A 19907-nucleotide genomic window follows, 5' to 3' on the forward strand; every position below is an offset into this window, starting at 1 on the left:
TATGGTGGTCTCAGTGTCATGCTCTTCTGCAACTCTAACCATGCGGTCAAAGGTCGTATTGCTAAAAGCCCCCTAGATATCCAGGAAGATGCAGAGAGCTATTTCCTGAATGTGTAGAGCTTTTTCAATGTTCCCAACAAATTGTTGAAGTGCTGTTTTACATTATTTATCTGGTTGATATGCATGTTGGTTTATATGTAGAGGAACCCCAGTTACCTCTTCCCCATAAGATGCACATTAACCAGCTTTAGAAAATGAAAGGAGGCCAGACTAATTGGTCTCATATCCTTAGCCTTGGTATGATCAGTTCTTCCCGGCTTCAGAATGGAAATAACCCTCACTGTCCTCCAAGCATTATAAATTATTCCTGCTACTTGGATGACCCTAAACAATCTTCATAGGAATCTAATTAAAGCCTCCCCTGCTTGTTGCAGTAGAGTTGGCAAGAGACTGTTGAGGCTGGTGATGTGAATGGTTGAAATATTCCCACTGCCCATTGTATTTTTATTTTTTGTTTTATTTTATTTTTGTAAATAAACACATTCTCTGTTAAATAACCAGTCTTCCCTTTTGATTACCTGTAAACTAGTGCCTCTCAGAGACTGACTCCTGGTCTGTGTTATCTGCCAGAGTGCACTGAGGGAAGTAAGTCTTGAGGAGCATATCCAGTGTCTCACTTACTGTTCTTGTATACCCACCATCCTCCTTCCTTAGACTACATGCTGGATTAGTTGGTATTCTGGTTTTCCCACTAGATTGTAAAAATTTATGTCAGTATTTTGCAAACATGACTTATTAAATTGATGGTTCAGTAATAGTCGCACCTGTTCAGCACCTACCTTGTCTGGAATAGCAATTATATGTTTTTCTTGGAGTCTTTCTTTTTAATTTTGTCACTAAGCTGTATACATCCTTCCTACATCCATGCACACTTCTACAGTTTTGCATTTCTCCTCTAGCCATTCCTGCTTTGCCAATATGCACTTTTTGTGAATCTCATATTACATGTCTGTGTTCCTTTTCCCTATACAATAATTTATAAATCTTTTCAGGTTCTTGTTCTTGTGTTGAAGGGGATATTCTATTACATTATGCTGGGTGCTGCCTCTGTGCTCTTTGAAGCACTAATAGTACAAGAATATTCACCACAATACCAACGAAAAACCTTCTCAGGTCCTTTTATACCACACAGTATCATAGAAACCACATGGATAATGGACACTGTTCTCTCTGATAATTTACCATGTCATCTTCAAACTCAGCTAATGAAATGTGGTGTGCAGGGGTGCCCTTAGGTCTTCATGACAATAGGGACAAAATATTTTCTATCGTGTTTCATCTCTGGCAATGTTTGGTGATGTGAAAAATGCTGAGTTGCACCATATTTCAGCATCCACATTAAACTGTAGCTCCTATAATAGATGGTAAGTCAGTTCATAGGTCAGAGAAATATAGTGGCATACCATCTCCAACAGGACCATGTGTAGTAAAGCACTGTGGTGTTCAAAACAATCTTTGGATTGATGACAGCTTTACTTTATTTAAGGCCAAACATTTTCCATATACATGTGATTTCAAAATTTTGAGAACATTGTTATCTGTTCATCATTTTCTCTTATAGGTTTTGACAGCACCCTTTTAGTACCTGGTCAGTGTTATAAACATAAACAAGCTAACAGTGTAATTATAGTAAAGCTTTACATTCTCAGATTTTAAGTTTCCCCACCACATATGTTATTTTCCATTGGTCCTGTCATAAGCCCTATTCTGTCAATTATCTATTTTACTGCCATTAATATTTTTGTATGGATATATTTACCACATTTGTACTTTAGAACCAGCACCACAATCTTCAACATCAGTTTACAAATCAATGTAGGATAATACATAACTTAAAAACATATAGTTTGTTTCAGAATATAAATCTTTTCGGTTACATGAAAATATGGGCAACATTTTTATGGGCACTTTCAAAATGTTTCCACAATGTTTGTCATCACTTGATTGCATACTAAACTGTGATCAGTCATCAAATGCAGCATTTGAATATGCTTTTCCTCTAAAAGGCAAGTCATGTAATGCATAGGACAATGTGCTACAAACAACTGATTTCAGTTTAGCAAGATTCATTGCTACTAATTTCTCATTGACTAGTTCTTCTATACTCTTAGTTTTATTTGTCATAAAATTAACAAAAATTACTTTACTTTTCAACTGCATCTTTATCTCATTCTGAATTCACATTCATTTTTGCAGATTCATGTAGCTTTTTGCAATTGTTGAATGAATGGCTTATGGATGTGCCGTGATGACTGCTGTGTATTATATGTGCCCAGAAAAGTGCACACAACTTGCAAAGTGCACCTCTAAGCTTTAAAATAAACCAGTCATCGAAATAATGCAGCCATTTTAATCTAAATGTTTATGCCACCAAAGTCATTCTTGAAATTATAGTTTTTGTCAAGTAGCATGGATACAATAAAATCTTATACTTTAGTGAATTGTAGGTATCCTCTTTCTCAATTAAATTTCTGGTATCAGAAATACAGGCCAGGAGGTACTGGCAAGGTCTGTATTTTCTCCAGCAGTATAATTACTGAGATTTGTAATAGAGATATTGAGTTTGAGTTGCTATTTTCTTGTGATATATCATCAGAGAGAGTATATTTTTCAGTTCCCTCACTTTCATTTTTGGTTTTCATTTGTTTATGAGGTACAAAATACTTCCAAATATTGGTAATTTTTTCACTCTATTACACCTCATATTGCACAATGTTCTAAGTAAACCACATACATGTGCCACTGTTTGTTTATAGTTCTTTGTTGACAATAGAAACAGTGAGAGATAACTTGATTTCATTCTCCACCAACAACACTGTCACACTGTACCAATCAGCTAAGTTTCATGACAGCTCAATGTAGAGATTTTCAAGCTCTGTTGTGGTGTTTATCTGCAGTAGTGACTATGAAACTAATTAAAGAAGGCTGTTTTACAACAATTGCTCTACAAGCGTGATCCATTGTTAGATCACATAGGTAAGCAGTGGTTCTATGACAAAGACCCTGTATTTCTATACCACCAAGTGTCGATCAGTATGAAACAACAATCCTTCAGCAAACAAAAAGAAATATAGCACAATATGCTACTTTAAATTAGTGCCTGACAATTGTTAACCATTATTTGAATTTTCAAGAAGTTAGCTTCTGTCTAGTGTGGTTTGTTATGCAGCTGTTGCATTACCACTTGAGGTTTATGAAGATATGCACACATAGTGACTTGGTATCCCATCTGGTGACTTTCTTCCTTTTCCCAGGAAAGCAACAGTTCTGAGATGGAACTCTCGCCATGGATATCCTAATGGGACCATGTACACATTTAGTAGTTTCATCACTGTCAGTCAGCAGATTCATTTCATTTTATTATATCTTATTAGTAATGCCTGAATTTCATTCTCATAAAATCTTTCTGCTCTCATGAGCTATGCATTTGTCACAACTACTAAAATCCCAGATATTCTGGGGTAAGTTGTTCTTGTTGCCATTGTGGTGGTGGTGGTGGTGGTGGTGTAAAGACTGGTCTCATGCACCGTTCCATGCTAGTCTATCCTGTGCAAGCATATTCATCGCTGCATAACCAACACAACCTACACCCATTTGAACTTGCATACTGTATTCACCTTTGACCTCTCTCTACAATTTTTAAGCCACAGCACTTTCTTGCATTACCATACTAACAAATCCTTGATGCCTCAGGGTATGTACTATCAACTGATCCCTTCTTTTAGTCAAGTCATGCCATAAATTTTTCTCCTCAATTCCATTCAGTACCTCCTCATTTGTTATTCAATCTAGCGAGCTAATCTTTAACATTCTTCTGGAACACCACATTTCAGAAGCTTCAGTATGTACTGCTTATTGTCCAGATTTCACTTCTGTACATAGTTACACTTAAAACAAATACCTTCAGAAAAGACTTCACATCTAATTTACATTAGATGATAACAAAATTCCTCTTTTTCAGAAGTGGATTTCTTGTCATTATGATCCCTACTTTTTCCATCATTAGTTATTTCACTGCCCAAATATAAAAACTCATCTACTGCTTTTAGCATCTCATTTCCCAACCTAATTCCATCATCACCTGACTTAATTTGACTACATTTCATTACATTCTGACTTTTCGTCTTATAGGCACTGTACCATATTTTATTTTTAAGGATGCTGTCATTTTTAAGATTTTTACTTCAATTTTTACATATTTGTGTTCAACATCCATTTAAGACACAACATTTCCAGAGTTTCAAGGTTAGTGTGAATGAACTATGCATGTGTCTCTTGGAAAAATGCAACAATGTTGATTAAGAATGAATTCGTACATGTTGAAAATAAACTGATGGATCATCTGCTCATTGTCATGCTCATGTGACTTAATATGTACCAGGTAGGGTTGTCGAAACAAAAATATCAATATTTTGTAGCAATATTGTACCAAACATAATATCCATTTGTGAAGTATCAATATTCATGTGTCAGTTTTGCAGATTTGCTTTTGCAACAAAAGGAAAATATAAAAGTGCACACTCCGGTTTACAGCAAATGATGAAATATTTTGTAACTGCAATCGTGTATTGTCCAACAACAGACATTCCCTCTCCTTCAAGAACCTCTGCGTGTGTACTATCTTAAACTGCAATAGCTCTAAGGTGGTGATACAACAGTATCTGTACATCTCCATATGATGATATTTCTTCAAGAAAAATATGATCTTAAATTAATTATTCATTTTGTAATTTCAGTTACAGCCTTCCGTCAAGTTTCCATTACTCTATTTCATTTTATAACTCTTCTCACATATGTTTTTTATCATTTTATGCCATTTTATCAATATATTCAGGTCATTTTGGTCATAATTTTCCAGGTAATTTAGGGTATAAAAATTGGGGCCCTAAGCAAATTCTCACTAGGGCAGCTGCCCCCACTGACCTCCCTTTCGGGCACCCATGGTGGTTTGTAGTCATATATGTTTCTGTCTTGTTCTCAGTAGCCTCCCTTATTAAACTTTCACTGTATACATTCACATCCTGTTAAAGACATTTCCAAATATTTGTGTTCAATACTGTACATTCTACCATGTTCATACTATTATTTGCTTCAAACTGTTCCCTTTTCTTTAGAACTGTCTTGTTTCATTTGAAATCTTCTGTTCTTTTGCTTTGTTCATGATTGCAACATTTTTGCTGTCTACATAAGTATCGTTGTTAAACAATTTCTTCTTTTGTCTATTTGTGTACAACTTTCATTTTGTAACATGTTGAACGTCATTTAATCTGATAAACCTCTAATCATGAATGTGATAATGTGAAGTTTTTGTCAGAATACAGGCAGTGGAAGGAGTCAAGGATACAACTCACCATGTAGTTGACACATAAACACAACTGAGAAAGTTGCTAATCCGTCAGATAAATCTTTCTTCAGAGTTACAGTATTTACTTACACTGCATATAGCTGCATAGCTTCATTGTGGTGAGACTGCAGCTTGACTGGAGTAAGGGGTTGTGTCCGGTGAAGTGTACAAGAGGAAAAAGCAGACACGGAGTGGGAGAGAAATTAGAGTTTATGGAAGGATGGCTGAAAGCTGGGAGGGTGTGGCAGCAGGTGCATTGGATAGGTATGTGACACAAGTGTACTTATTCTGGCCACGGGCAGGAGGAGTTGTGTGGAGGACTGGACTGAAAGGAGGAGGATACTACAGAGGAATAGGGAGACTGTAGCAAAGAGGGTGTGAGTGATAGATGAGTGAATTAGGTTACATTAGGGTTATGGTACAGGGGTGGAATTGGGAATGGATGTGGGAGAGGGACTAGTAGATACTGTGGGCAGGAAGCTTGGAAGATCAAAGAATGTGTTGCAAGGAATGTTCCAATCTACCTAATTTAGACAAGCTGGTGTTAGAACAACAATCCAGATGGTATGGGTTGTGAAGCAGCCATTGAAATCAAGCATCTAGTATTTGGCATCATGTTCCGTTACTGCTTGCTCAACTCTACTCTTGGCCACAGCTTGGTTGTGGCTATTCATTTGGGTGGACAGCTGGTTAATGATCATGACCAGAAAAAATACTGTGCAGAAGTTGCAGCAGAGTTTATGTACCAAGTGTCTCTCCTAAGTGTCGTCAGACGCATTTTCTCTGGTGTTTCAGCAGATATGTGCAATTTCATTTTTTCATCGTGTAGCAGGTGTCAGCCCAAACAATTACTGCTCATCATGTCTTTCATGCAATGCCCAGTGACAACAGAAGGTGTCAGTTTGTTTCCCATTACAAACAAAATTATTTTTAAATTAAAATTTTACATGCCCATTTGATAAAACATTCCCAGATTAGTCTAGTCCAATATTCATTAACATGGACAGTAAAACACAAAGAATATATGGCAATCTAGCAGTGACTTAGTAGCACTGGATGCTTGGCAGTAGCAGCGACCATGGGTTAGGGCAGTTCTATCACTGCTCAAGTACTGATTATTGTTTGTGTTTTACTATCCATGTTAACACATATTGATAAAACGAATATCAGACTAGACTAATATGGGATCACTCTATCAAATGGGTTCCAAAAATTCTACTTTAAAAAACATATTTTTTGTGACAGGAAACAAACTGACACTTTCCATCAATGCTGGGCATTGCATAAAAGATATGATGAGCACTAGTTGTTTGGTCCTATTCCAGCTACACAATGTGAAAATGGTATTGCAAATATCTGCTGAAACACCAGAGAAAATATGCCTGATTACTCTTACACCTTGTATGATATGACTGTTTTCACATGTGGTCCTGCCTCTGATAGGCCAGCAAATGTCTGTGACAGAGCAGGAGTATAGATGTGCTAGTTGGTTGTGTTGGGCCAGGCTTGTACTTGCATTCTCCTCATTGGTACGATTCATATGGCAAGGAGTTGAGAGTAGATGTTGCATAATCATGGAATAGGACATTTCAAGTACTGTGTGGACAGAGTAGCAGAGTACCATTTTGGGATGCGTGGGTGGGATTGTGGGTATGATACTTGATAAAATACAATAAATTTAATTTTTATTTCAACTATTTGTTTCCTTTTGGAAGATTGTGCTAAGAAAAATCAAGTTGGGCTTCTCAGCTAATTCTGGCTGCATTCAACATCTCTCATTTCTGGTATCATATTGAGTTAAAAACAGACAAAAAATTTAATTGTGATGGGAAACTAGGATTCAATAGCAAGGAAAGGAAGAGAAGGAAAAATAGTAAGGGAGCATGGATTTTATATATATTTTTTTTTAATTTGGAGGGGGGGGGGGGGGGGTGAATGGAAAGTGAAACCAACCAAAGACATAGTCAAAGGAGAGTCCAGGTGGTCCATCACCTAAATGAAATTACACGCTCTACTTCCTATGTTCATTTTGTCATACAACAAAAAAAGGATTAGCTCTACCTTCTAGTTTCATTGCTGGAAAGCATCTGTCTAGATTTTGAAATAGCTACATCCACATTTTCTACTGAAATTTATGCTCTTTAAGTGTAGTGAACTGGACTGCTTATGATAAACAGCTGTAGGAGGAGCTTGTGTATTGTGAGTAGTTTAATTAGTATTAATAATGACTGTGTTTGGAAATCACAGTGTCTGACCGAGATAATAAGAGAGCGAGAGAGTGTAAGTGGAGAACAGAGGATTACTTTCAGTAGGCATCATTTGAGTCCCACCTACTTATACATCAACATGTATATGCATGTATATATATACTCTGCAAACCACTCTCAGGTGAATGGCAGAGGGTGTGCCCCATTGTACAGTTATTAGGGCTTTCTTCCATTCCATTCACATATAGATCAAGATAAGAATGATTGCTTAAATGCCTATGTATGTGCTGTAATTAGTCTGATCTTCTCTTTGTGATCCCTATGAGAGCTATACACAGGAGTTTCCTAATAAATTCCTAGATTCTCACTTACAGTTGCTTCACAAGATAGTTTGCATCTTACTTCAAGTGTCTGTCAGTTCAGTTCTTTCAGCATCATCATGACATTCTCCCATGGGTCAAACAAACTTGTGGATCATTCATGCTGCCTTTACTTAGATCCATTCAATATCCCCTGTTAGTTCAAATGGTTCAAATGGCTCTGAGCACTATGGGACTTAACAGCTGTGGTCATCAGTCCCCTAGAACTTAGAACTACTTAAACCTAACTAACCTAAAGACATCACACACATCCATGCCCGAGGCAGGATTCGAACCTGCGACCGTAGCAGTCGCGCGGTTCCGGACTGTGCGCCTAGAACCGCGAGACCACCGCGGCCGGCCCCTGTTAGTCCTATATGGTGTGAGCCCCACACACATGAGCAGCATTCTAGGATGGATCACATGAGTGTTTTGTATGCAGTCTCCTTTCTATATTGATTGCATTTCCGTAGTATTTAGCCAAAGAACTGCAGTCTGCCACCTGCTTTATCTCTGAGTGAGACTATGTCATTGTTCTATTTCATATCCCAACAAAGTGTTACAACCAGGTATTTTATATGTGTTTACCAATTCCAACTACGATTAATTTATATTGTTGTCACAGATTACTATGTTTTTTGGTTTTGTGAAATACACAATTTCTGAACATTTAAAGCAAGCTACCAATCTTTTGTACACATTTAAGTCTTATCAAAATCTGACTGAATATTTGTGCTGCTGCTTTCAGACAGTACTTCATTACAGGTAACTGCATCATCTGCAAGAAGTCTGAGGTTATCACGAAAATTGTGTGCAAGGTCATATAAATAAATGTGAATGATATTCCCAAAGGACTTTGTCAATTTGGTTTGAGAGTGGAACGTGGTTTAGTTGGTAAATTAATTTAATAATAGAAGATAGTTTATTCAGCAACCAAGGAAATTTTCACAACATTGATATTGGTTTGCAATTCAGTGAAACCAATTTTCATACATCAATAGTAATCAGAATAACCTCTTCAAAATGTTGAATGATGCCTCCAGACATACATACAGACTGTACAAGATGACCCCTCCCATCTCTTACTGCCATTTAACCAATAGATACCGTAATTCACCACTCATCACTCATTCAAACTGCCAATGAATAACAGACCCTTACCCTTTAGTATTTGCTCTCCCTCGCCCCGCCCCCCTCCCTCCCTCCCCTCCCCAAACCTATTGGTTAGTGGGATGAGAGTAGTACCTTGAGTTTTCTCTGGTCCCCTGTCTCTCCTGTACATCGGCCCTAGACCTACCAGTTACATGTTATTCACAGTCAAGTGGATGAGTTGTGATAGGCCCTGCACTTCCTGGAAAGGAGACAGTAATTAGTAGGAGAGCTTAATATTTGATGTACATTCAAATATACACAGTGTATCACAAGGCACACAAGTTTTCATACAGTCATAGAAAGATAATGGGGAAACAATGCTCAAGTTCTACATAAAATTTTAAGATGTAGATTTCCAAAGCAAATTTGTCTGACACTTGTGATCTCACTTGTGCACAAAGGAAATATCATAAGTCATTTTGTATATGTAAATAAATGTCAAAAATGCCTGAAGTTTGCTCTGTGTGGGTTCATGACACCTTCTACAATATTGTACCAATGATGAACACTTCAGTATTAGTTTATCCCACTAAAAACAGTGAAAATATGGAGCCAAACAAAATACATCTTCCAGATGAAGCTGTTAACAGTCCTTACTAAGAAATACAAAATATTATTTTCAGTTAGATGAACAGCTGTCTATTTCTGATAGGGTGTACTGATGAAATACTAGTTAAACAGTACAGAAACTTAATCCTGTTCTCTTAAAAGCCTGTAGACTGTTGGCAAAAACACATCATAAACATATCAAGTATTTTCTCATCCAGTGAAAAGTAATATAATGACATCCAGTGAAAAGTAATATAATGAAAGTCTTTCTTCATTTTGGGAGGAAGATGAACTTCACATAATACATGTACTTTTTGCTTAAGTATTTCCCAGCCCTAAGTGGGTCTCTCATTATATTAAAAATATGTAGTGGTTGTGGCTAGCCTACAGACATTTGTCATAAAGCATTAAGTAACTACTTTTAGAAAAATAAATATTCTGTTACACTCTGTGACAACTGACATTATTTCAGTTAATTGGCGCTAGTAAGGCTCTTGGAGTTTTCCATTATCAAAGAAACAAAACAAAAAAGTGTAGAAACTCATGACAGACATACCTCAAAAATATAATTTTCTTCTATAAAATTATGGCTCCAGAGCATAATTAAAAATACAATTCATTCAATATCTACTGAATTCTTTGGACTAGGTGTCTCTCCTGAAAGTATTTATTGTTTAAATTATTTTTTTTCAAAGACAATAATCTCAGGGAAAATTAGTTTGGCTATATTGTCAGAGTTTTGAATAAGAGCGCACACACACACACACACACACACACACACACACACACACACACACACACACACCACACCACACAAAGAGAGAGAGAGAGAGAGAGAGAGAGAGAGAGATAGATAGAGAGAGAACAATATAACATGTGTGGGTGGGTGGGGGGAGGGTGACGGCATACATGTGTGTTTGACTTTTTAAGTTCTTTAACATTGCACATACACAGGAAGAACTATCATGTAGATAGTTATAATTCAGATACAAACTTGGGCTTCAAAAGTGTACGTAACACTAACTGTTTCTTGTGTTGAAAAACCATTAGATCACTGTACATTAAAAAAAATTGCTCAGACCAGTATCTTACTTCAGTAGATTCCATAATGTTATAGTACACATTTTTGTGTCTTATATCATGGAAATATTACAGATTTGTAATCTTAAATAAAAAACCTGAAGCCAAATAAATGTAGACAATCTTCAAGTCTCTAGGCAACAGAAAACTGACAGATGCAATAAAAAACCTGGCAAAAAAGTAACATTTGGAGCCAGGAATTTTGTAAGAGGACAGAGGAGACAGTAGATGAGGTAATGGAAGAGACAAAATAAAAGAGTAAGAAAGACATGACTTAAAATACAAAATATTAAACAAATCAAAGGAGGAAACAAGTAATATAAAATGATTGTGGGTAAAACTGTCATTAATATGGTGGGAAATGATGAGTGGAAGGAGAGAGGATAATGAGATAGACAACAATAAGAGGGATTAGTCTAAGTTGATACTTGGTGTGTAATAGAAATCAAGCAGATTCCGTAGAACAGCTTCCCACTTATGATGTATCCTGAGACTTTGAAGCTGGGAAGAAGAATTTAATTCTTCCACATTATTGATTAGCCATCATAATTACTGCCTTTGTGTTGCAGAGAATGCACTCTATCTCTTTTCCATTAGACACTACCCACGCCTATTTGTTTCTTCTGATCTCTTCATAATCGAAAAGTCCAGAAAGAGAAATGAATAACATATGCACATGAACTGAAATATAACACGAAGTACTCCAGAGGTGTCTCTCCTTAGATAAATTTGACTTCACCATTCATGGGGCTTGGTAATATAGTGATACATGGCAGCATAGGCAAGTTTTTCAGCAAACAAAATCACAGTAGTATGAGCAGTATATCAAGGTAATGGGTTAATACCGGGCATAACATTTGTGCAGGAGATAGCAGATGTTTTGTAGAACAATGGAAAGTGGGGAAAGAGTAAATTGGTGGAGCCTCAATCTGTGATTGTCTTCAGAAAAACATTGCCTGATAGACTATGATTCTCTGAAATTAATGATTCTGGGCTAGAGTAGTATTATGTACTAAGAGTCACACTCCTTCCAAGTGTGGAAATGAGCGTTTGGCGTCATTGGCCGGGAGGCCCCTCGCGGGGCAGGTCCGGCCGCCATAGCGCAGGTCTTATTACATTCGGCGCCACAGTGGGCGACCTGCACGCCGGATGGGGATGAAATGATGATGAACACAACACAACACCCAGTCCCTGAGCGGAGAAAATCTCCGACCCAGCCGGGAATCGAACCCGGGCCCAGAGGACGGCAATCCGTCACGCTGACCACTCAGCTACTGGGGCGGACCTTCCAAGTGTTAAGATGAATGATTAACTCTAGAGGTCTTGAAATGAAATGGAAAATGTGCTTGTGTAGAAAGCTGGCCACACAAATGGAAATTGTTGATAAGACTGGCAAGTATTTTTGTTGTGAAGAACAGATACATTTCCCATGAATGTCAAGTCTAGACGGAGTAAGTGTTTTACATGGGAACAATGGCGAAGTGCTGTTATTTGTTGATAGGTGTACAATAAGTAATGCTGGTCATCAAAGATATCATAATGAACTGGGACCTTGTAAGAAAATTAGCAGTTAAATTGCACCATCATTTGGGTGGACTAAAATATTGTTGCCGCATTTGAAAGAAAGGGCTGTCAGTGTGTGGACTCAAATCTTCTATTGAAAAGCCAATGCAGAAGTGTGCTGTAAAAGTTTCCCTGATCTCTAAGGTAAAAATAGTTATTTATGACTATTAAACTGTCTCAACTGAGGAGGAAGCAGCTCATGTGAGACTGCAACAGTGGATTAGTACTGTATGTAAAATCTGTAGAATGAAGGTAAGCTGAATGGACAGTAGTGTTTTCCCCTCATCTGATTGTATTAAATGTTAGCACATTTTTTAGGAAGTTGCCAGTTTGGAAATCAATAAATACTGTTAAAACTTCAGAAGTTATTTTTCATTGAGAATTTGCAGCTTCCAACACCCTAGTCATGCAATGTTTACCATTAGTATAATAGATTAATTATACTATATAGAATATCATAAAATAGTGCCCTCCCCATATAATTTGCATTCAAAATTTAAGATTTACAAGGCTTGTAGATATTTGAACAGGAGATCTTGTTTATTAATCTCAGAAACTCTTCTGTCAATTGTTTCAGTAATAGGATTGATTGAATGAGATCTTTTTTATTAATCTCAGAAACTCCTCTGTCAATTGTTCCTGTATTAGAATTGATTGAATAAGATATTGTTATTTAATTGCACAGAAGAGGGAAAATTAATCAGTGAAGAATATATTTCTTCTGATGTGATACACAGTGTAAATGTAAGTTCCTCATCACTTCAAATTTAAAAAAAAAAAATATTAACACTTGTTTATCATTTTTCCAGATATAAATGAATGTGAAGAAGGCTTACAGATTTGCAATCTAGAGTCAGAAGAGTGTGTTAATGAACTTGGTGGCTATCGATGCATCCTTAAACAGACTCAATTTCCACCTGTTGATGCACACAGTTCTGGAAATACATCTTCAAGTACACGAACATGTGAAACTGGGTACACATTCGACACATTCACTAAAAATTGTGTTGGTAAGTATGTCATATTTATGTTATCTGACATTAATGTATCATGAATATATAAGCATAGGTAGGAAGTGTTGGGGAGTGAGTACCAGGTCACCAGCATTGTGAAGCCTAGTGCAGGGTTGGCTCAGGTGACTGAAAGCATAGGGGAGTTATGTAAGAATTTTACGAAAGAGGATCAGGTAGTAATAGTGGGTGGAGCAGGGAACAGTCTCGATAGGGACGGGGAATATGATGTCAGTGGTGACTTGGTTAAGGTAGCTACTCAAACTGGTGGTACTAATGTGCATTTCGTGCAACTGTTTCAGCGTCATGATCGGCCTCACCTTAATGCGGCTGTTAGGCGCGTTACTGTGGGGCTGGGGAGGGCACTGATGGCGGAGGGCATGGATCACATCTCAGTGGTGCCAGTTTTGTCTATCAGTAGATGGGGTTTCACTAGGCATGGCCTGCACCTAAATAGGTATGGGAAGGGGAGGCTGGCTAAGCTTATAGGTGACAGTGTAGTGGGTGGTGATGGAGGTAGTGGTATCACTCATGGAAAAATTCCTATAGTAGTTGGTGTTAGAGCTGCACCTTTTTTAGACTGAAGTCAGCTGATAGGTATACCTGCTTAAAGGAAGTGCCTCTAACTAAGGGCTCACCTCCAGAGGATGTAATGTTTCCAAGTAGAGAAGGAATTAGCATATTTCATCAAAATATAAGAGGTATTAGAGATAAAGTTAGTGAGCTGCTAATAGATGTTAAATCTGAAATTATTGGTATACCAGAGCACCACTTAAATAATGTGATAATTTGGAGGCTTCCTTTACCAGGCTACAGATTAGCTGGCTGTTTCTCAAGGAGTTCCTTGCGGGGTGGGGGAGTGGCTCTGTACATAAAAAACAGTATTTCATTTGAGTCCATAGACGTATCACGACACTGCACTGAACAGATATTTGAAAGTTGTGCAGCATTAGTTGAATTTAGTGACTAAACTTCTAATTGCTGTGGTTTATAGGTCCCCTAACTCCGACTTCAGAGCATTTTTGCTTTGTAGAAAGTACCAGAAAGTAGTTCTATGTGGTGACTTCAATATTAATTTTGTACATGATTGTGCAAGAAAAAGGATGTTGGTAGATCTCCTAAATTCATATGATCTGATGCAAACTGTGTTTTTTCCAACTAGGGTGCAGGGGAACAGTAGCACAGTCATAGAAAATACTTTTATTCATTCTTCATTACTAGATGGGCATTCTGTTAGTAAAAGGGTGAATGGCCTTTCAGACCATGATGCACAAATTTTAACACTAAAAGGTTTTTGTACTCTAACCAATGCTGTATTTAATTACAAACTATGTAGGAAAGTTAATCCAACAGCAATAGAGAGTTTTTCAAAACTTGTCAAGGAACAAGAGTGGCAAGATGTTTATAGTGCCGATAATATAGATGATAAATACAATGCTTTCCATAACGCATTTCTCATGCTCTTTGAGAGTTGCTTTCCATTAGAACATTCTAAACAGGGTACTAGCAGTAATGGACAGCCCGGTTGCCTGACTAGTGGGATAAGGCTATCATGTAGAACAAAGCAGAAATTATATCAAAATGTTAGAAGTAGTCACAATCAAGCTACTGTAGCCCATTACAAACAGTATTGTAAGGTGCTTAAAAATGTTATTAGCAAGGCAAAAAGTATGTGGTATGCAAATAGAATAGCTAATTCACAGGATAAAATTAAAGCCATGTAGTCAGTTGTGAAGGAAGTGTCTGGTCAGCAGCACAAGGTTGACGATATAAAGTCAGTTTGCAGTAATAATATTTCTGTTACTGATAAATCAGATATATGTACAGTATTTAACAACCATTTTCTGCGCATTGCTGGTGAATTAAATAAAAATGTAGTATCTACAGGAAATCATAAAAATTTCTTAGCAAATGCCTTTCCGAGATTGACGTCTGAAATACTCCTCTGTGATACAGACAAGAGGGAGATTGAGACAATAATCAAATCACTGAAGACTAAGGACTCTCATGGTTATGATGGAGTGTCTAGTAGAATATTAAAGTACTGTGCTGCACATGTTAGCCCTGTATTTAGCCATATTTGTAATTTTTCCTTTAGGAATGGTCAGTTTCCTGAGCGACTAAAGTACTCAGTAGTAAAGCCGCTTTATAAAAAGGGAGAAAGGGATAATGTAGATAATTTTAGACCTATTTCTATGCCATCAGTGTTTGCAAAAGTTATCAAAAAGGCTGTGTATGTAAGGTTAATTGATCATTTTATATCACACGATTTCCTATCAAATGTACAGTTCGGCTTTAGAAGTCATTTGACAACTGAAAATGCTATATTCTCTTTTCTCTGTGAGGTACTGGATGGGCTAAACAAAACGTTTCGAATGCTTGGCGTATTTTTTTAATTAGCAAAGGTATTTTACTGTGTTGATCACACAATATTGCTCCAGAAGTTGGACCATTACGGAATAAGGGGAGTAGCTCACAATTGGTTCACCTCTTACTTTAGCAACAGGCAGCAAAAGGTCATTATTCACAATGTTGATAATGGCTGTGATGTGGAATCTGAGTGGGGTACTGTCAAGTGGGGGGTGCCCCAGGGATCAGTGTTGGGGCCGCTCCTGTTCCTTATTTATATAAATGATATGCCCTCTAGTATTATGGGTAACTCTAAAATATTTCTGTTTGCTGATGACACTAGCTTGGTAGTAAAGGATGTTGTGTGCAACATTGACTCGGTTTCAAGTAGAGCAGTACATGACCTCAGTTCATGGCTTGTAGAAAATAAACTAATGTTAAATCACAGTAAGACTCAGTTTTTACAGTTCCTAACACACAATTCAACAAAACCTGACATTTTAATCTCACAGAACGGGCATATGATTAGTGAAACTGAACAGTTCAAATTCCTAGGTGTTCAGATAGATAGTAAGCTGTCGTGGAAAGCCCACATTCAGGATCTTGTTCAAAGACTTAATACTGTCATTTTCACTATTCGAACAGTATCGAAAGTGAGTGACATTTCGACATGTAAATTAGTCTACTTTGCTTATTTTCATTCACTTATGTCGTATGGTGTTATGTTTTGGGGTAACTCTTCCCATTCTAGAAGGATATTTTTGGCTCAGAAACGGGCAGTTTGGGCAATAAGTGGTGTGAGTTCACGAACCTCTTGTCGACCTCTTTTCACAAGTCTGGGTATTTTGACATTGGCCTCTCAATAGGTATATTCCTTATTGTCGTTTCTTGTTACCAATATTAGTTTATTTCCAACAATAAGCAGTTTTCACTTGGTTAATACTCAGCAGAAATCAAACCTCCATTTGGATCGGACTTCCTTAACTCTTGTGCAAAAAGGTGTGCAGTATACTGCTGCATCCATTTTCAATAAGCTGCCACTCGAATTAAAAAATCTTAGCAGTAATCCACGCGCTTTCAAATCGAAACTGAAGAGTTTCCTCATGGGCCACTCCTTCTATTCTGTCGAGGAGTTCCTTGAAAAATTAAGATGATTCTCATTGTATTGCTGATAGCGTTTGCTTAAACTTATGGACTGATTTTCTTTCAGGTTCATGAACATTTATTTTTATCTGTTATTACTTTTTACGTTGTAAGTTTATGTACTGACATGTTCCATGACCTTGGAGATTTGTTCCTCAATTTGGTCCTACGGAACTTGACATTTAAATAAATAAAAAATAAAAAAAGGACAAGAGTTATCATTTGGAAGATTTTGTGCCTGTGGTGTTATTTTTAAGTTCAGTGAATTCACACATTAGAACACTACCAAAGGTATATGGAACTGTTGATGGTGTTGTGATCTATGAAACTGCACACTGCAACAATTTGCTCATTAACCAAACAAAGTAATATTGTCAACTAGTGATTATGGGAAGGAGCCCAGCACTAATCAGACCTTTAAAATGTGCACCACACTCATCCCAGAGATACATTCTCAAATAATGGAGAGCTGGTCTCAGTGATATGCCATAAGCAGTGTATATTTGTAGCTGCCATAAGCAGTGTATATTTGTAGCTGCTTAGATTTGTGAGTAAGCTATACACCACTATATGGTGTCACATTCAAAAGCAGGGTCAACTGAACATCTTGCCTTTGTGGTAACATATAACAAGGCACAGTGCTTTTTTCATTGAGAACTTTTGGCAGTTTGCTTAATACTGACTTCTACACTGCTTGTGACTACTTAGGCAAGGTGGGATACAAAGGAAGTACATGATTTTGTACTGTATCCATCCTCCCAATCTTTTTGGCTGCTGTATTTGATATGCAGTTTACTGGTAACCCAGTTTATTCTTGTTTTGTTGTTGATGATGTGTGTTTTCGATGTTTTGTGTAATTTTAATTTTGGAAGTTTATCTGGAAACTTTAAAATGAAAACAGTGTGGACTTTATGGGCCACTGGGATTTGGCACCTTTGGGAATAAATGAGACTTTTTCTTGGACACATATAGGAGGTAAAAGCTGAAAATCATTGTTAATTAACAGATAACCAGCTATATTTAAAAAAATGTGTAATGAGTTAATTCAAATTTATTTGTAAATACACAAATAATGTAGTAACAAACTTAGTGTAAAATATATTTTTACTAGACTTGGATAAAAAGTAGTGACAACAGTGCCGTAACATGAAGGATATGCATCCAATGGCATGTGCGCTGTATGTAGCTGATAGCAGAAGGTCAGTTGAGGTAGTGCAGTTAGTGGTGATGGCCGTTGTTTGAGTCGGTTGCAGTGTTATTGTCTGAAAGTGTGGATGGCCAGAAAAAATGCATGGGTCAGGATTGAACTGGCATATGGTCTGAGTGCACAACAATGTTTTCAGGGCATTTGGTGATGCAGTATTGATGTACTATATGGCAACGGAATGAGTGAAGGTGTTTCAGAATGGCAGGGATATCATTCAAAACTGACCCAATGAATGGAAATGTCCTCATTCTCCTTACCCACAGAAAATGCTCTGTGAACTGGCTGGTGCCAAAGTGATAGTTATTGTGGCTTAAGTTATATATGGCTTAATCCTGCGTCATGTTGTACCATAGGGGCAGATGGTCACTGCACAATGTGTGACATAACCTTCATCCCACCATGAGAACAAGTGATGGCACTTTCTGGCACTGCATCTCATCATCTTTCATGACAATGCACAATTCTGCATGGTGAACCCCATGCAGCAGCTCCTGCGTATGTTTGAGGGAGTGGGGGCTGATACTGTATTATCACTGTATTCACCTGCTATGAGCCTATGTGATTACGAGTTGGTATGTGCTACAACACAAGAGGACACCACAGTGGCATAGAGAAGTCCTTGTGAGACTTCAGCACAGTTGGATGCACTGACAGCGTATGATGCCTTCCATGTGTGTGGGCGATGGTGATCGAGATGAGTGGTGATTATCTTGAGGTCATGTAATACAGCAAATGTCTGACAATAAAGTCTGGCATGAATTATAATAGTGTTGCCATTACATTTTATCCATCCTACATATGAAGAAGTGACTACAAAAAGGGGTGGGACACAATCTTAACCAACAGTTTTAGTAATCTCGTACTTTTAGGCTAGCATGAGACTTAAATATGTACTTCTCCCTGCTGCACAATTTCAAAGTTACCATGAATCACAAATGACTTAACTGATTTTGTTTAAGTGATAAAAGCTGATTCTGTGAGTTGTTGAGCAGCTTTTAATCATTTATTCATATGCAGAATATTTTCACTGCGTGAATTTTAATACATACATAATCACATACATAGTCATAAGTGTAATCTTTACACCATCAATAACACAAAAGGTACACGGGGTAGCCACACAGTCTGAGGTGCCTTGTCACGGTCCACATAGCTCCCCTGGTCAGAGGTTCGAGTCCTCCCTCAGGCACGAGTGTGTGTGTTGTCCTTAGCATAAGTTAGTTTTACTGGTGTGTAAGCCTAGGGACCAATGATCTCAACAGTTTGGTCCCATAGAACCTTGCCACAAATTGCCAAAAATAGCACAAATTTATATGATCAAAACTAAAAAGAAAATCACAATCACAAAAAAATCAGAAATGTCATAAAAGACGTTGAAAATTTTTATGTAACATGAGATAATTTACAAGCTATACATGTATCATCACACACACACACACACACACACACACACACACACACACACACACAGTGTGCACCTACCAAACAATGTAGTGTGTGTGCATGTGCATTTGTGTGTGTGTGTGTGTGTTTCTTTTTGTATGTATATTTGTACTCTATCATGTTAAAGCATTTCTTCCGAAAGATGGCAAAGTTTTTATTCTCTTTGTGGGTCTGTCAACATCTCAGTGCTTCTGCTATTCAGTGAGTGGCCTCCTTTACTCTTAAATTATTTACTTTCTGTCAAAGTTTTCCTTACTATACTTATTTAGAAGAAATATTCAAATGAATTTTAACTCGCATCTTTATATCTTCGTTATCTTTTGACAGTTTATTATATAATTTGATAAACAATTTGGTTTGAATTCCAACTTTAGATTTTCTGTCCAGTTCTTAAAGATACTATATCTCTATGAAGCTGTACTCAGTATTCTGTAGGAAGGT

General features: G+C 37.3%; 1 protein-coding gene across 4 annotated transcripts in view; it reads left to right on the forward strand.

Annotated features, from left to right (window-relative positions):
* LOC124722859 (fibulin-1-like) overlaps window positions 1-19907 on the forward strand; it is a 649840-nt gene that overhangs the window by 504431 nt on the left and 125502 nt on the right. For all 4 annotated transcript variants that reach the window (XM_047247987.1, XM_047247986.1, XM_047247989.1 and 1 more), the window contains one exon: window positions 13124-13324. In XM_047247987.1, the coding sequence (XP_047103943.1) occupies window positions 13124-13324 (201 nt within the window). The remainder of the gene's footprint in view (window positions 1-13123; window positions 13325-19907) is intronic.

This window comes from Schistocerca piceifrons, chromosome X (assembly GCF_021461385.2).
Source record: "Schistocerca piceifrons isolate TAMUIC-IGC-003096 chromosome X, iqSchPice1.1, whole genome shotgun sequence".
NCBI classification, from domain to species: domain Eukaryota; kingdom Metazoa; phylum Arthropoda; class Insecta; order Orthoptera; family Acrididae; genus Schistocerca; species Schistocerca piceifrons.